Consider the following 14266-nt stretch of genomic DNA (forward strand, 5'->3'; position numbering starts at 1 on the left):
CCCCTCAGATGTACATCTTGTGGATGAGGGCCGCCGTAGCTGCAGTCATGACCTCCTCGGAGGGCGAACAGCATCACCAGCCTCGCCATCCACGCCGTCCACCTCTGACACGTGGAGCTCCACAACAGAGTGCTGTGACACATCCACCTGTACAGCAGGAGGGAGTGCTACCGCAGAGAGAGATGCGTCGCAGAGGGCACTACCCTCACCACACGTTCCACAGACCGAGGCTCAGCCTCCTGGACCTCTCTGAGCAGCAGTGCACACGGAGGCTCAGAGTCACTCGACATGTAGCCGTGGACATCTGCAGCCTCTTTCATGCCGAGCTGCTCCTGGCTGGCCCGTGCACCATCTTCCTACCTGTCGCTGTCAAAGTCACCACTGCCCTCCCGAACTTCTGCTCCACAGCCTTCCAGGCTGCAACCGGGGACATCCCCGATGTCTCTCAGTCGTCTGCGCAGAAGAGCCCTGCAAATACACCTACACCCACTCTGCAGTGACACACTGGGTGGCATCAGTGGTGGGCCCTCATAGGGATACCCAGGAGCGGGCACTATTGCACAAACTGGACAGGATTCGCGAAGACATGGCAGTAGTGGAGCCAATATAATGTGTGATGTGAGTTGATCTTTAATTCAATAGAAGTAAGAACCATGACAAACCCTCAAACACCCTTGTGCATCCCCTTCATGCTCATGACACGTTTGCCTTACGCTGCCTACTGCACATATGTGATGCATGCCCTGTGGCTGCAGCACAGGTGGTGGCAGGTTGAGTGAGGCCGGCCGTGAGAGAGATGCACGAGAGGGTGAGTATGGGATAGAGCCATGAGACTGTATGAGGATTGGGTTGCGTGGTAGTGGCGGGGTGAGTACTCGCGAGGTGAGTAGGTGCAGGTAAGATGAGGATGAGGTTTGAGTGGGTATGAGGGGTCATTTGACAAGAGTAGTGTTGGCAGTGCCGAAGGAGATGTGGGGTGGGGGCAGTGTTGTGGCAGACGAAGTGTAGGGGAAAGACTACGTGTTCTCACTGTGGCTGACCTACTGAGGTCATTGGACCGCCTCCTGCACTGTGTGCAGGTAGGCGATATGTTGGTGGCGCAGGTGACCCCCTCTGCCACCTCGAGCCAGGCCTTCTTGGTGGCAGAGGCAGGCCGCTTCCTCCCGGCCGCCGGGGGGATGATCTCTGTCCTCCCCCTCCTCCTCACCCCGTCTAATGATACCTGGGGTGAGGCATCATTAAACTGGGAGCAGCCTTCCCCCTGGGCTGCTTCATGCTGTAATTTTTGCTGTTTGTGGCAGCATCTGTCAGTGGAGGACTGCCCCTTTAAATAGAGCGCCTCCAGCTGACAGATCTTACTGCGCCTGCGCAGCCCGCCCGACGCGCAGATCAGCATTGGGGAACCCGGAGGAGCAGGTAAGTGGATCCAATTAGTGTGTTGCCTGCTACGATCGCGCGGGCAACCCACTAATTTCACCGGGCGCATTGAAAATGCGCCCGATGGCCTACCCGCCGAGAACCCGCACCCCTGGTAATATCGGGCCCTTTGTGTCCTCCTCAAAGCTTACTTTCTCACCTAGCTTTGTATCGTCAGCGAACTTGGATACATTACATTCGGTCTCTTCATCTTAGTCATTAATATAGATTGTAAATAGCTGAGGCCCAAGCACAGATCCTTGCGACACCCCACTAATTACAGCTTGCCAACCTGAAAATGACCCGTTTATCCCTACTGTTTGTTTTCTGTCCATTAACCAATCCTCTATCCATGCCCCCACCCCATGAGCCCTTATCTTGCATAACAACCTTTTATGTGGCACCTTATCGAATGCCTTTTGAAAATCCAAATATGCTACATCCACTGGTTCCCCTGTATCCACTCTGCCAGTTACATCCTCAAAAAACTCTAATAAATTTGTCAAACATGATTTCCCTTTCATAAAACCGTGTTGACTCTGCCTAATCATATTATGATTTTCTAAGTGGTCTGTTACCACTTCTTTAATAATGGATTGCAGCATTTTCCTGACGATTGATGTCAGGTTAACTGGCCTGTAGTCCCCTGTTTTCTCTCCTTTTTGGTCATCCCTTGCTGGTTTCTAAAACTTTCCCAATCCTCAGGCTTTCTACGCTTCTTCGCGATTTTATAAGCTTCTTCTTTTAACCTAATACTATCCTTAACTTCTTTAGTTAGCCACGGATGAATCACTTTTCCCTGGAGTTTTTATTTCTCAATGGAATGTATATTCATTGAGAATATTGAAATATTTATTTAAATATTTTCCATTGCTTATCTACTGTCATACCATTTAATCTAATTTCCCAATCTATCTCAGCCAACTCGCCCCTCATACCTATGAAATTGGCTTTATTTAAGTTTAAGACTCTAGTTTCGGTCTTAAGTACATCACTCAGAATTTCACGTTGAGCTTATCATATTATGACCATGAAGTTCTCAGTTTCATTTCATGGCCTGTGCTAAATTAACTGGTCTCAGCCAGGGCATGAAGAGGGGCCCTGCAATTGGCCTCAGTCCCAGGGATGAGAAGGGGAGAAAATATCAGCCAAAGTTTCATTGATGACTATTACTCAGTTAGCTCAGCTGGGAGTGTGCCTGTGTAGACATTAGCTGGAGTGAGCTCGGCTGTGATGCCCTCTCACCACAGTTAGACAGCCTGCCGGCGTCCATGGAACTGTATCCAAACATGCGTTGCAACCTTCAGCGAGAAGGGAGAGAATTGAGGCTGGAGAAGAAAGGTTTTTGTGGACAATAAGCATTTACAATCAACAGAATGCCAGAGCTGGAATGGGTTAGCACTTATCAAGTTTGAAACAAATTTAAATGTTTGTAGATTCTTCAACGTTCTTTTTACATTCTTTATCTTTCAAATAGGGAAGCACAGGTTTTAATGAGAGTGAATTATTAACACCTGCTGTTGGTTAGATTGCTTTCCGGGCTGTAAAAGGGAGTGTAAATGAACCCCTCACATACAGCCTTTCAATCTCTATCAACATTCCAATACCCTGCGTGGTTCAAACCATAGCTGAGAAAATGACAGCGATACATTTGAATGACACTTCTCTGTCTGTTATTTTAATGGAGGCATTGATGTGCTTGAAATAACTTATTTTAAAGGAACTTGGTGTGAGCAGGTTGGGCAGTTGTACAATAAGATTGCTGACAATTATTTCTACCTATATAGTATGGTACAGGCTACGTTATGAAGAGCAGGATTTTATGATAAGTTTACACTGGTAATGAAGTGGTGCATCTGTGTATCCTTTTATTACTATGACTCTCTAACTTCTCTTCATTGGTTGAGCTATGTTTTATGCCAGTTTATGGTTTTCCCTGTACATTTTACCTGAGGTGCGAAGAATCAGTACAGTATTCACGTTAGAGACTCATTTAGGATTGGTTACTGCTACAGTCATACATATGCTGGTGTGTCTGAAACATATATAGAATAATAGATGTGTGGCATTGACAGAAGCCATAGCTTAGCAATATTAGTAGTCTGGGTTCAAGTCCCACAATGGATTTGAGCACATAATCTAGGATGACACTTCACTGCAGTACTGAGGGAGTGCCGCATTGTCGGAAGTGTTGCCTTTCAGATCAGACGTTAAATCAAAGTTTGTCTGTTGTTCAAGTAGTCATAAAAGATCCCATGGCATAATATGAAGAAGAGCAGGGCAGTTCCCCTTGTGCCCTGGCCAATATTCATCCCTCAACCAACACGAACAAAACAGATTCACTGAATATTTATCTTATTTGCTGTTTGTAGAATCTTGCTGTACACTATTTGTCTGCCACGTTCATTTGCAACACAATAGTGACTGCACTTCAAAAGTAGCTCATTGGTTGTGAAGTGCTTTGGGACATTCTGAGGGCATGAAAGGGCATAAATGCAAGTTCTTTCTTAAAAAAAATTGTCCTCAACTTTTAATTTTTTAAGTTTTATTATTTACATTCATAAATATATTTCAGGAAGCTATCATACATATAGGTGTGCATTCACATTTATTTTCTGAAGCCATTGTGCAGATAAGGGCTATTCATTTAGAAATGTTATCAGGTGATTGTATATGTAGTGTGTACATATTTTATACACATTTTATGAGAGTGTATTTCCTATGTATAGGTAGGTAAGATTTGTGAGCAGCTATATAGGCAAGTTCACTAGCTTCTCCTGTTTCCTTTAACACTCAAAGCATCACTGTACTTTCACAAGCATGTATGTAACCCATGACACAATTTGTTTTGGCCTACACATGTACAGTGGTTTGGACGACGTTGGATTACCCGATTGTGTGCAACCGGTATAACCTGGCAAGCATGGCTGAGGCAAAGTTAGCCAAGGCCTCCTCTCAGTAGGCCGCAGCTCCCCAGTAAAGCTTCTTCAAAATCAGCTAATGTGTGATTCTGTTAATTGAACTTTCAGATATATTGAAAATACCTTTGTTGTACCAAATAGTTACTGTGTGTTGAGTCAAATTTCACTCCCTAAGTGCCAGGCCTAAAAATCAGTCTGATTACTATTTAATCTGATTTTTCTTATTTTACAGGTCTCCCCATATTAGGGCTCGTAACGGTAGCTTCAATGCTCATGACTTTCCTTCAAATACCTCACAAGAGGTGCAATCACAGTCCTCAATAGATGAGCCTGGCAGTCCAGAGGCAGGGCCGACCCAGAAGGAAGCACGGGGTGGAGGTCATCTCACTGAGAGAAGAGGTGAACCTTAATACTCATAATCTCCGGTTCTATCGTTTTGTGGACAATGTCTTAAACTATAGCTCTATCCTCAACTTTTGCATCATTTCCAGTTTAAGTATAGGCCAGCAATCCAAATTATATAATCTTTTAGTTTTTGATCATGTTTAATTGTAAGATTAGATTTTATTAGGCAAATAGACTGGTGGAAAAGGTTGCAACAGAATGCCCTATTTATCAGAGCAATATAAAGCAAGATTTCAGAGCATATCTCTAGAAGAAAAGCAGAAAGGGACATTCTCCCTTGGGCTTACAGAGAGTCTGTTGCAATTTAGCTGCTTGCACCAGTAGCTGACTGTGCTTAGCACAGCCTAAACTTAATGATATGGGAACGGCTGTTGGAATTTTAGTTTAACCACAATATTGCAGTAAGCAAGCATAACTCTCCTGTATCCCTACACACTACCGTGATCATTGGGACTTGCAAAAGTTACTTTCTCTTAATGAAAGCAGTCTGCAGTGTTAATTAAGCTCCAGTTCCTTACAAAGTAATAATATGAATGCAGTAACACTTGAATAACTTTTTAAAAGCATCTTAAACAAATAAAGCTGTTCTGCTGCAAAACCATGCATTTAGCCAGTTTAAACTGTGAAATCTTACACCCTCTGCAGCCACCAATGCAAAGCGGCATTTTACAGATGTGCTGGCTTTGTGGTTGTGCATCTGTGCACAGTTAATCTGTCATCTTATATGTAAACGGGAAGATTGCACAAGCAACCGTCTGTAAATGTATACACAGCTGTTCTGAATCTAAACCCTAGGTTTACAACTTTACCCGGTTCACCTGCCAAATGCAAATCATTACATTTGCTTGTAGCAAAGTCAAAATAAATAATTTATGGATTCCTAATGCTATAAATCAGATCCTAAGCTATAACTCCAGCCCAGTCCTCTTCCTGCAAAAGTGTTCAGCAAACTTCTTAATGTTTGAGAAGGGAGAACAGCCAGAACAGAGGACACATTACGCATCTGTTCACTAATGTTCCGAACAGTAACTTCTAAGGTCGTCATCTTCTTGCTGAAGTTGCAATTACCAGGAGGGAAGATTTCCATTCTCCTATTTATGTCAACATTTTGAATATCAGCATAAAGAATGCATTTATACTTTTACTATAAATAGAAAGCAATGGAAACGGTCTGTACTACTCATATACATCCATTCGGTGTAAATGAATCAATATCTTGGACTGTAAATCATCATGAACATCTCATCTGTGTATGAAATATGCAATCTTGTTTACCTATTCTAGAGGAGTAGAATTGAAAGACAGGGAAGATATGTTAAACTTGTATAGAACCTTGGTTAGACCACACTTGGAGTACTGTTTACAGTTCTGGTCTCCGTATTATAAAAAGGATATAGAGGCACTGGAGAATGTGCAAAAAAGATTTACAAGGATGATACCAGAATTGAGAGGTTAAAACTATCAGGAAAGACTGAACAGTCTGGGGCTCTTTTCTCTAGAAAAGAGAAGGCTGGGGTGGTGACCTAATAGAGGTCTTTAAAATTATGAAGGGGTTTGATAGGGAAGATCGTCGCTGGGTCAAAATCCTGGAACTCCCTTCCTAACAGCACTGTGGGAGAACCTTCACCACACGGACTGCAGCAGATCAAGAAGGCAACTCACCACCACCTTCTCAAGGGCAATTAGGGATGGGCAATAAATACTGGCCTTGCCAGCAACGCCCACATCCCATGAACGAATAAAAAAATGTAGAGAAAATGTTTCCACTTGTTGGGGAGTCCAAAGCTAGGGGCTATAAATTTAAGATAGTCACTAATAAATCCAATAAAGAATTCAGGGGAAACTTCTTTACCCAGAGAGTGATTGGAATGTGGAACTTGCTATCACATAGAGCAGTTGAGGCAAATAGCATAGATGCCTTTAAGAGGAAGCTAGATAGGTACATGAGGGAGAAAGGAATAGAAGAATATGCAGATAGGATAGATAAAGATGGGTGGGAGGAGACTCCTGTGGAGCATAAATACCGGCACAGACCAGTTGGGCCGAATGGCCTGTTTCTGTGCTGTAAATTCTATGTAATTCTATTGCCATCCAGTGCATAAATAGTCAGTTATTAATAACCAAAGTAAACTGTATTTGACAGCTGACATTGAATGTGAAAGCCAATCTTGGTCTCACCTTGGACCAATGGACTTGAAAAATATTGTGTAATAAAAACAGGCAATTCTGGAAATGCACTGGAGGTTAATCGGGATCTGACAGAGAAAGGTTCATGTTTTGGGTGGGGCCTCTCATAAGTTCTCAATAATAGTCCCCTCATAATGCTACCAATCTTTCCCTTTCAGATGATGCAGGGCTTGCTGTGCATTTCCATCATTTTATGTTTTATTTCAGATTTTTAGCATTTGTGATTTTTCTTATTAATTAATACATTATAATACAATATTTTGTATAAACTATAGATCAAAGAATACAAGTTCACCACAGATCAGTCATTGAACTACCATTGAATAGGAGTTCATGCCATAGAAATGAAGGGGGAATCACTGCATACAAACCTATGAAAAGCAGGACAGGAAAGGCCCATCCAGAAACAATGCAACCATACACTCCATTTACCCATCCCTTAACTATTCAACCACTTAGAATAGGCAAAACAAACACAGAAAAAAACTTGGGGCCAATTTAGGAGAAACTCTTGGGAAATTCATCTGTGACCCCCTAAGGCAAACAAGTGAGGCTCCAGAAGACCAGGATGGTCCATTATTCATGATCATCCCAGCTAACTGACAACTTGCCTTCTATATCTGGATATGTCCTCTTCACTCAGGAACTTGGCTAGCGGATCTATGTTTTGGTAGTCTGCTACAGTCGGTAATAACATTTTGTGAAAATAAATACTTCCTGACATTTAACATAACATTTTGTCTAAGGATCTTATGAGCCAAGACCTCCAGTCTTACCATCCCTACCTATCTCAAATAACCTATCTAACTGGATTGAATCCAATTACTTCATCATTGTAAAAATACCAATCATGTATCCCCTAAGCCTTTCTCTACAGCGATTAGCCCTAACTCTTGGAGCCTGTCTTTGTAACTAAGAGTCCTACGGTTAGGTATCAATGTAGTAGTCCTCTTCCGCACCGTCTCAAGAGCCTTGATGTCCGACATGGAATAAACTTGGTCTTATAGAATCTTACAGTACAGAGGGAGGCCATTCGGCCCGTCGTACCTGTGCCGGCTCTTTGAAAGAGCTGTCCAATTTGTTCCCACACCCCAACTTTTTCCCCATAACCCCACAAATTAGTCTTCAAGTACATGTCCAATAACCTTTTGAAAGTTCCTATGGAATCTGCTTCCTTTACTCTTTCAGGTAATGCATTCCAGATCTTAACAGCCCTCTAGTCCTTTTGCCAATTATTTTAAATCTGTGACCTTTGGTTATTGACCCACTTGCCAGAGGCAACAGTTTCTCCCTACTTGCTCTGTCAAAACCCCTCATAATTTTGAATACCTCGATTAGGTCTCCCCTTAACTGTTTCTGCTCGAAGTGTTAACCACAATTTACGCTTATGTGGCTTCCTGCTAAATGGAGAAGCTGGTATTAATTATCCTGTATATAAGTATAGCATTTAGATTGGCAAATTAAATGAAATAAACTAACCCTGTATAAACTTTTATAAATTTAAAATGCACGTAAACAAATTGTAAACACCAGTTATATGATCGTACTGAAGTGTATTTAAGCACATTGGTTATTCCAAAAGTAAAAGCCTAATAAATTTAGAAAACGGATACCCAGGAAGGATTGGGCAAGTTCACATAACATTATAGGGGTGTGAACCCCAAAGTCAGATTACTGCCATACAATCACTGTCATTGTATCCATTTTTTGTACCTTTTTTGCAATGCAGTTGGTAAGAGCAGGTTTTTTTCTTCAGTTCATGGATATGGGTGTCCTTCTGGAGACTGAGAACCATGTTAATGTCTTCACTGAAGGAGTAATGATTGTGATGATCCGCAGTTGATAACAGAAGATAATAGTCAGAGTATATTAGATTGAATTAAACTAAAGCATTTTTTAAAATTACTTCATTGCTTTTTTGTATATTAATATAGTGTACTTGAAAGAGTAACAAGCAGGAGCTGAGAGTTACGTATACATGTTACTTGTATGAGAATGCTAACTAATGGAGTTGAATCTGCATCTAAATTGTCCTTCAGTAAATGGTAGTCCTGTTTGACCCTTTCAGGAGTCCGCAGTCACCAGGTACACAAATCCTGGCCCACTACCATTAGTGATGCAGACAGCATTGGAGGAGGCAGTGGTCTGGATTCTCCCTCCTCTACAACAGGTAGGATTACCAAACTTTCACCGAAAATATACAAAAACAAAATGAATCTAAATGATTTAGAAGGTGACTGGGGATATACCATTAAGTTAATTTTACTTTAATTTATTCAGCTTTACCCCCATTTCGCCCTCACTTCATTTGCCCCTTTCAAAACACTATTCTCTTATTGCCTAGAGGGTAGGGTGGGTGGTTCAGACCACAGGCCTTTACTGGTTCACAACAGGGCCAGTGAGTAGAGCACTTTCATGGTGCAGGACAGAATCCCTGCTAGTATCTCCTGTGATCCAAGGTATAATATTGTTTCATTGTCTTGGAACCCATCAAAAACTTGCCAAAACTCAACTGTTGAAGGAAACCAAGTTTGAATGACACTGAAGATCAGGATTTGGACTTGGGCTGCCCAAATGGGGGTCAAGTCCTCTTCTGCTGCAGTTATATGAACCGCCCATCACTTACTTATTAGGGTCTGGCTAGGAGTCATGTGGACAAATTAAATATTTTAGGGTGTCAATCGTGTTGAAATGTTTGTTTTCCAGGCAACCTAACACAGAAGCCTGGCAGTTAAATATGCATTGAGTTTACTTTGTTCTCTGGTAGGGCACTAGGTTTAACTCCTTCTGGTAGTGCTGTTTGCAGCTGTGGGAGAAAGAAACACAAACTCCGTGGGTGGGGGGGGGAGAGGGGTTTGTTGTTTAATTGGCAGCAGGTTTCGGGCAGGCATGGCGAATGTCAAACTTGACGGCATCAATTTGAGGCATGGACTATTTTGATTCCTGGCCTCGTTTACATCCCACCAGCCAGTTGCCTGCCCGAAACAGGCATATATAGGTGGCTGCCCGGCTGTTGGCAGGCGAAGACCAGGTAGCCAAGAGGCCACCCACTGGCATTCAGGTAAGTCACAGGCGGTGGGGGGGTTCGGCAGGATGGAATGTGGGAAGCCCGGGGCAGCAGAGGCCCAGACTTTCCTTGTGGAGCCCGGAGCAACATTCCTGCCCCTATGGCCTCACAAATATAAGTTTAAAACTTAATTTTTCGGGCCTCCGCTTCATCCCCGACAGGTTTTACTGAACAGGGCAGCAGTAGCGGGCACCGTGCTCAATCGGCAGTTAAAATGCCATCGGGGTCCAAATGACATCATAGGACCCTGATTGGCATGTGTTAATGAGCCTGAGTCAGGCAGGCACCTCAGCCATTGAATACAGGGCTCAGTTAAAACGGGTATGTGTCGATAAGTTCTCAGTGGCGACTTTAACTGCATAGCTGTCCCCTTCCCATCAGAAGGGGTGGATTAAAATCGTCCCCTGAGAGTCACTCCACAGTGGGTGTACTCCCTGTTTACAAAGTATGTAGTATTACTGGTATTGTCATAAAAGTGGTTTATCCATCTTCCCATCAGAGGAAAGTGAACAGCAAAATCAATTTGAAGAAAATAGAGGTAAAGTATAAAAAAATAACAAATTTAAGAAGTGAATCAGCCAGTTGACTGTCCACACACTTGGAATCAAGGTACAGTGATTAGAACATCAAAAATTTACAATTACAAAGCCCATATAGTCTCCAGTACCATCAATAGAGCTGGGCGGCTGCAATATTCTTGCATGTTATATTAATTTCTGTGAAAACTGCAAGCACACAAACATCAATGCACATTGAGAACATTATAATTATTGAATTCCAGAACTTTTAACGACGTGTTTTTACCTGTTTCTTTTGACTAAAAGTAGAGTTTTAGTAAATGATCTTTTAATAAATAATATTAACAAACTTTTTATCTCCACTGACAAAAATGTCTCAATCCATAGGTGATTTTACCAGAAAATTGCCCAGAATTCCCTCCTCTGGTGCCATGTCATCCACAGAGGAAGTAGATAAAGACAGCAGCTCAACCTTCGAGCAAAGTAAGTTAAATAGGATTTGTTTCTAAACCATGATACAGAAACTTAGATTATACTGGACCCATCCTCGATATTAAAGGGAGGGTGGGACAGGTGTGGCTGCCTTTTGCTGGAGCCTTGTCAATGGACTGATCTGTGGTAGTAAAAATTTAAACGGCTGGGAAGCCAGCGGGTTGGAACCGGGAGGTAGAATTTTTAAGTTTTAACCCCTGCCACGCACCGTTCCCGCTGGGAGGGGGGGAGCGGGGTTAAAATTGGGGCCCGCCTGTATAAATTCAGGGCTCAAAATAGTGCCATTGGCATCCATTTGAACCATTATAACTGTCAGGGCCTCGGTTAACGTTACGTCCAAAGGACAGCACCTCCAACAATGAATCATTCACCCAATACTGCACTGAAGTGTTAAGTTAGATTATGGCCCCAAAATCGGCAGGGGTGACATCCCAGAGTGGGTACTGGGAAGCACCCACCAGGAACCTCCATCGCTGATCTCGGCAAACTATCTGGGGTCGGGGGAGGTTCCCTGATTTCAATACCAATGGCGAGCACCCACACCACTAGGGCGGCATCTTGGGCGCCAACCAGTGCTAGTTGGAGCGGCCAGGTTGCCTACTCTAGGGGAGGGAGGGAGGATCTTTATAAGGGGGCTGAAAAAAAACTTGAGAAATGTTCCCAAACCTTTGGGGGTCCAGGGCAGGATCTGCAGATCAGCCCCACTTGAACCACCCCAAGGATGTTGGTGCATCTCGTTTCAACCAGTTGATTGTTAATACTGCTCATAGACTTTTATTGTCCCAACCAAAATTAACTGCAGTGAAGCAATTTTACATAAAGATAAGCTGCAGTCTTTGCTCGCGTTTCATCCAACTCAGAGCAGCCAGTACGGACTTTTGAAAGGAATTTGTCTGTTGCTATTTATTTCACCGCCAGGTGATTTATTTTCAAGCAGGTATCAATGGGATGGCTCCAGAAATAGCGGTATCTACTGGCCCTTTCAAAAGTGTAGGCCTTTCGAAGGCCGCACAAACGCATCGCCTCAGGAAACTTCGTACACCATCAAAATGCAGAGAATGTGACAGCTACGTATATTTCCAGGGGGCTGAATGTGAGGAGGTAAATAACATGGAATCAGAGAACTAAAGTAGCTGTGGAATCCCATGATTTTTGTTATTCAGTAGAACATGTAAAGGTTTTTCTTTAGCTCTATCATTGTCTCCACAATAAATAATCTTGTGAACCCTTTACACCAGTTACATTACACATTTTGCACTAATGTAATGGGTTTTTAACCTTTTTATTGTTAACAGACAGATGACTGTCCCATTCGTTTTTTTCTTAATGTTCTTTGAATGAGACGTTAAAGCAAAGCCTTGTCTGCCTGTTCAGATAAATATTCAAGATCCCTTTGAACTATTCATAGAGCAGGAAGGTCTCTCCATTCTATGTCTCAGTCAACATTCTTCCCTCAACCAACATCACCAAAACAAATTAATTGTCTCATTCGTCTCTCTGCTGTTTGTGGAAGCTGCTGCATGCAAAATGGCTGCCACATTTACCTACAATGTAACAGTTACTACACTTCTAAGCAGTTCATTGATGTGAAACATTTTGGGACACCCTGAAAGGCATGATTAAGACACTATATAAATTCACGTTCTTTCTTTCTAACATTAAAATCCAGCCAGTTGTTGGATATAAGTGAGTGGAGCTCTGTACTTTCTTGGCTTTCTCTGACTAAGCAACAATAATTCGGTATTGCCAGTTGTGTATCTTTTTAAAGAGAGAGCGATCTTATACTGGTACCTGTCTGAGCCAGTGAACTGTTACCACTCACATCCATTCAGAAGCCAGAATTTGCAATGCGGAACTTTTAATGCAAAATTGCAGTACTAGAACAGCAAATCGTGCTGTGCATAGGTCATTATGGCAATTCACGGGGTTTGTCACAGGATGTTGTGATCACTTCCCCTATCTGTAGTATAAGAACACCCTTACATATAAATAAAAGGCTGGAATCAGATTACAACTTCTCCTTTCTGATAGACATATGGTCCAAAAACAGCAGCAAGAAGGTCTCCATCACTAATTTCTGTCCCACTGTCCCTGAAAGAAAATGGAGCTTGCCTTCATGGGTCCTCTGATCTTTGCTACTTGTTCCTCTCCAATCTGAGAAGGGCTGTGAACAGGGTCTCTTCTTCTGAGCACGTCTCAAAATGGACTCCTTTTTGGTGTTGGAAAGCAAAGTGAGGGGGGAGGGCCGGAAACTCCCCTTCCCACCTCATTACCATGACTGCTCTTCGCTTGTGCCTGCTGCAGGTCCCCTTGCAGGGCAAACTGGGCAATGTAAAGTGGGCAGAGCCCCGGCATCATGGGTCTCTGCCCACATTTCCTCTATTTACTTCTTGGGAACCGAGCATTCCCCAGATGCATTGGACAAGAGAATAAACCATATAGGTAAGTTTATAAAATTAAAAAAGAATATTACCAATAAAACATTGCTTTATAGCACATGTGGCCTGATAATGCCACATACAGAAATTTCACAAGGATAATTTTAATCAAAATGTTGTATAAGTGAGACACAGATTAACAAGTATCGCAAACTAATTCCCCTCAAGTGAATATACTGCTAATTTGTCCAATTACTAACCATGATGTAATGTACCCTACAGTGCAATCTGGCTTGTCACAAGAAGTGTCTGGAGACACTGGCAATTAAATGCGGACACAAGAAGTTACAGCGGAAGCTGCAGCTGTTTGGCAGGGACTTTACCCAGACCTCACGCGACAGTCACGATGGAATCCCGTTCATCATCAAGAAGTGCATCTCTGAGATTGAGAGGAGGGCTTTGAGCACGAAAGTAAGTAAATCCTCAGCATTCAGGAGCAGACTTTGAAAACCAGCCCCAAAGCCTCCACATTAATATCAAAATCAGAGCATTCAAAGAAGGATTGTTTGAAATAATTAACAGATTATTCAAAAGGCACTAAAATTACTCCTTGGGGTACACGCATATATCTGAGATTCTTTTCATATTTTAGCAGTGAAATTAAGTTAATACCTCCAGTAAAATTACAGAGAGAAAAATTTCAGATGAACTCATTAATAGTTCGTAACATAGTTATTGAAGGGCCATAGTCTGTCATTTTATATGATTGTTTACCTCAAAACAATGAGATTGTCAACATTGTATTTTCCTACCTACTGTCTCTTCCAGTTTTCTGATCTTAAATTTTTTTTGTCTTCAATCTCTCCCACCCTTTTTCTCTCA

At 42.5% G+C, this 14266-nt stretch overlaps 1 protein-coding gene across 5 annotated transcripts in view; it reads left to right on the forward strand.

Annotated features, from left to right (window-relative positions):
• Positions 1-14266, forward strand: part of LOC137299528 (rho GTPase-activating protein 45-like) — a 178131-nt gene that overhangs the window by 147912 nt on the left and 15953 nt on the right. For 3 of the 5 annotated variants that reach the window (XM_067968335.1, XM_067968332.1, XM_067968334.1), the window contains exons 14-18: positions 4570-4736; positions 8998-9099; positions 10902-10997; positions 11941-12107; positions 13667-13855. In XM_067968335.1, the coding sequence (XP_067824436.1) occupies positions 4570-4736; positions 8998-9099; positions 10902-10997; positions 11941-12107; positions 13667-13855 (721 nt within the window). The remainder of the gene's footprint in view (positions 1-4569; positions 4737-8997; positions 9100-10901; positions 10998-11940; positions 12108-13666; positions 13856-14266) is intronic. The other 2 variants (XM_067968336.1, XM_067968333.1) reach the window with 1 other exon arrangement.

Source organism: Heptranchias perlo, chromosome 29, assembly GCF_035084215.1.
Source record: "Heptranchias perlo isolate sHepPer1 chromosome 29, sHepPer1.hap1, whole genome shotgun sequence".
Taxonomy (NCBI): domain Eukaryota; kingdom Metazoa; phylum Chordata; class Chondrichthyes; order Hexanchiformes; family Hexanchidae; genus Heptranchias; species Heptranchias perlo.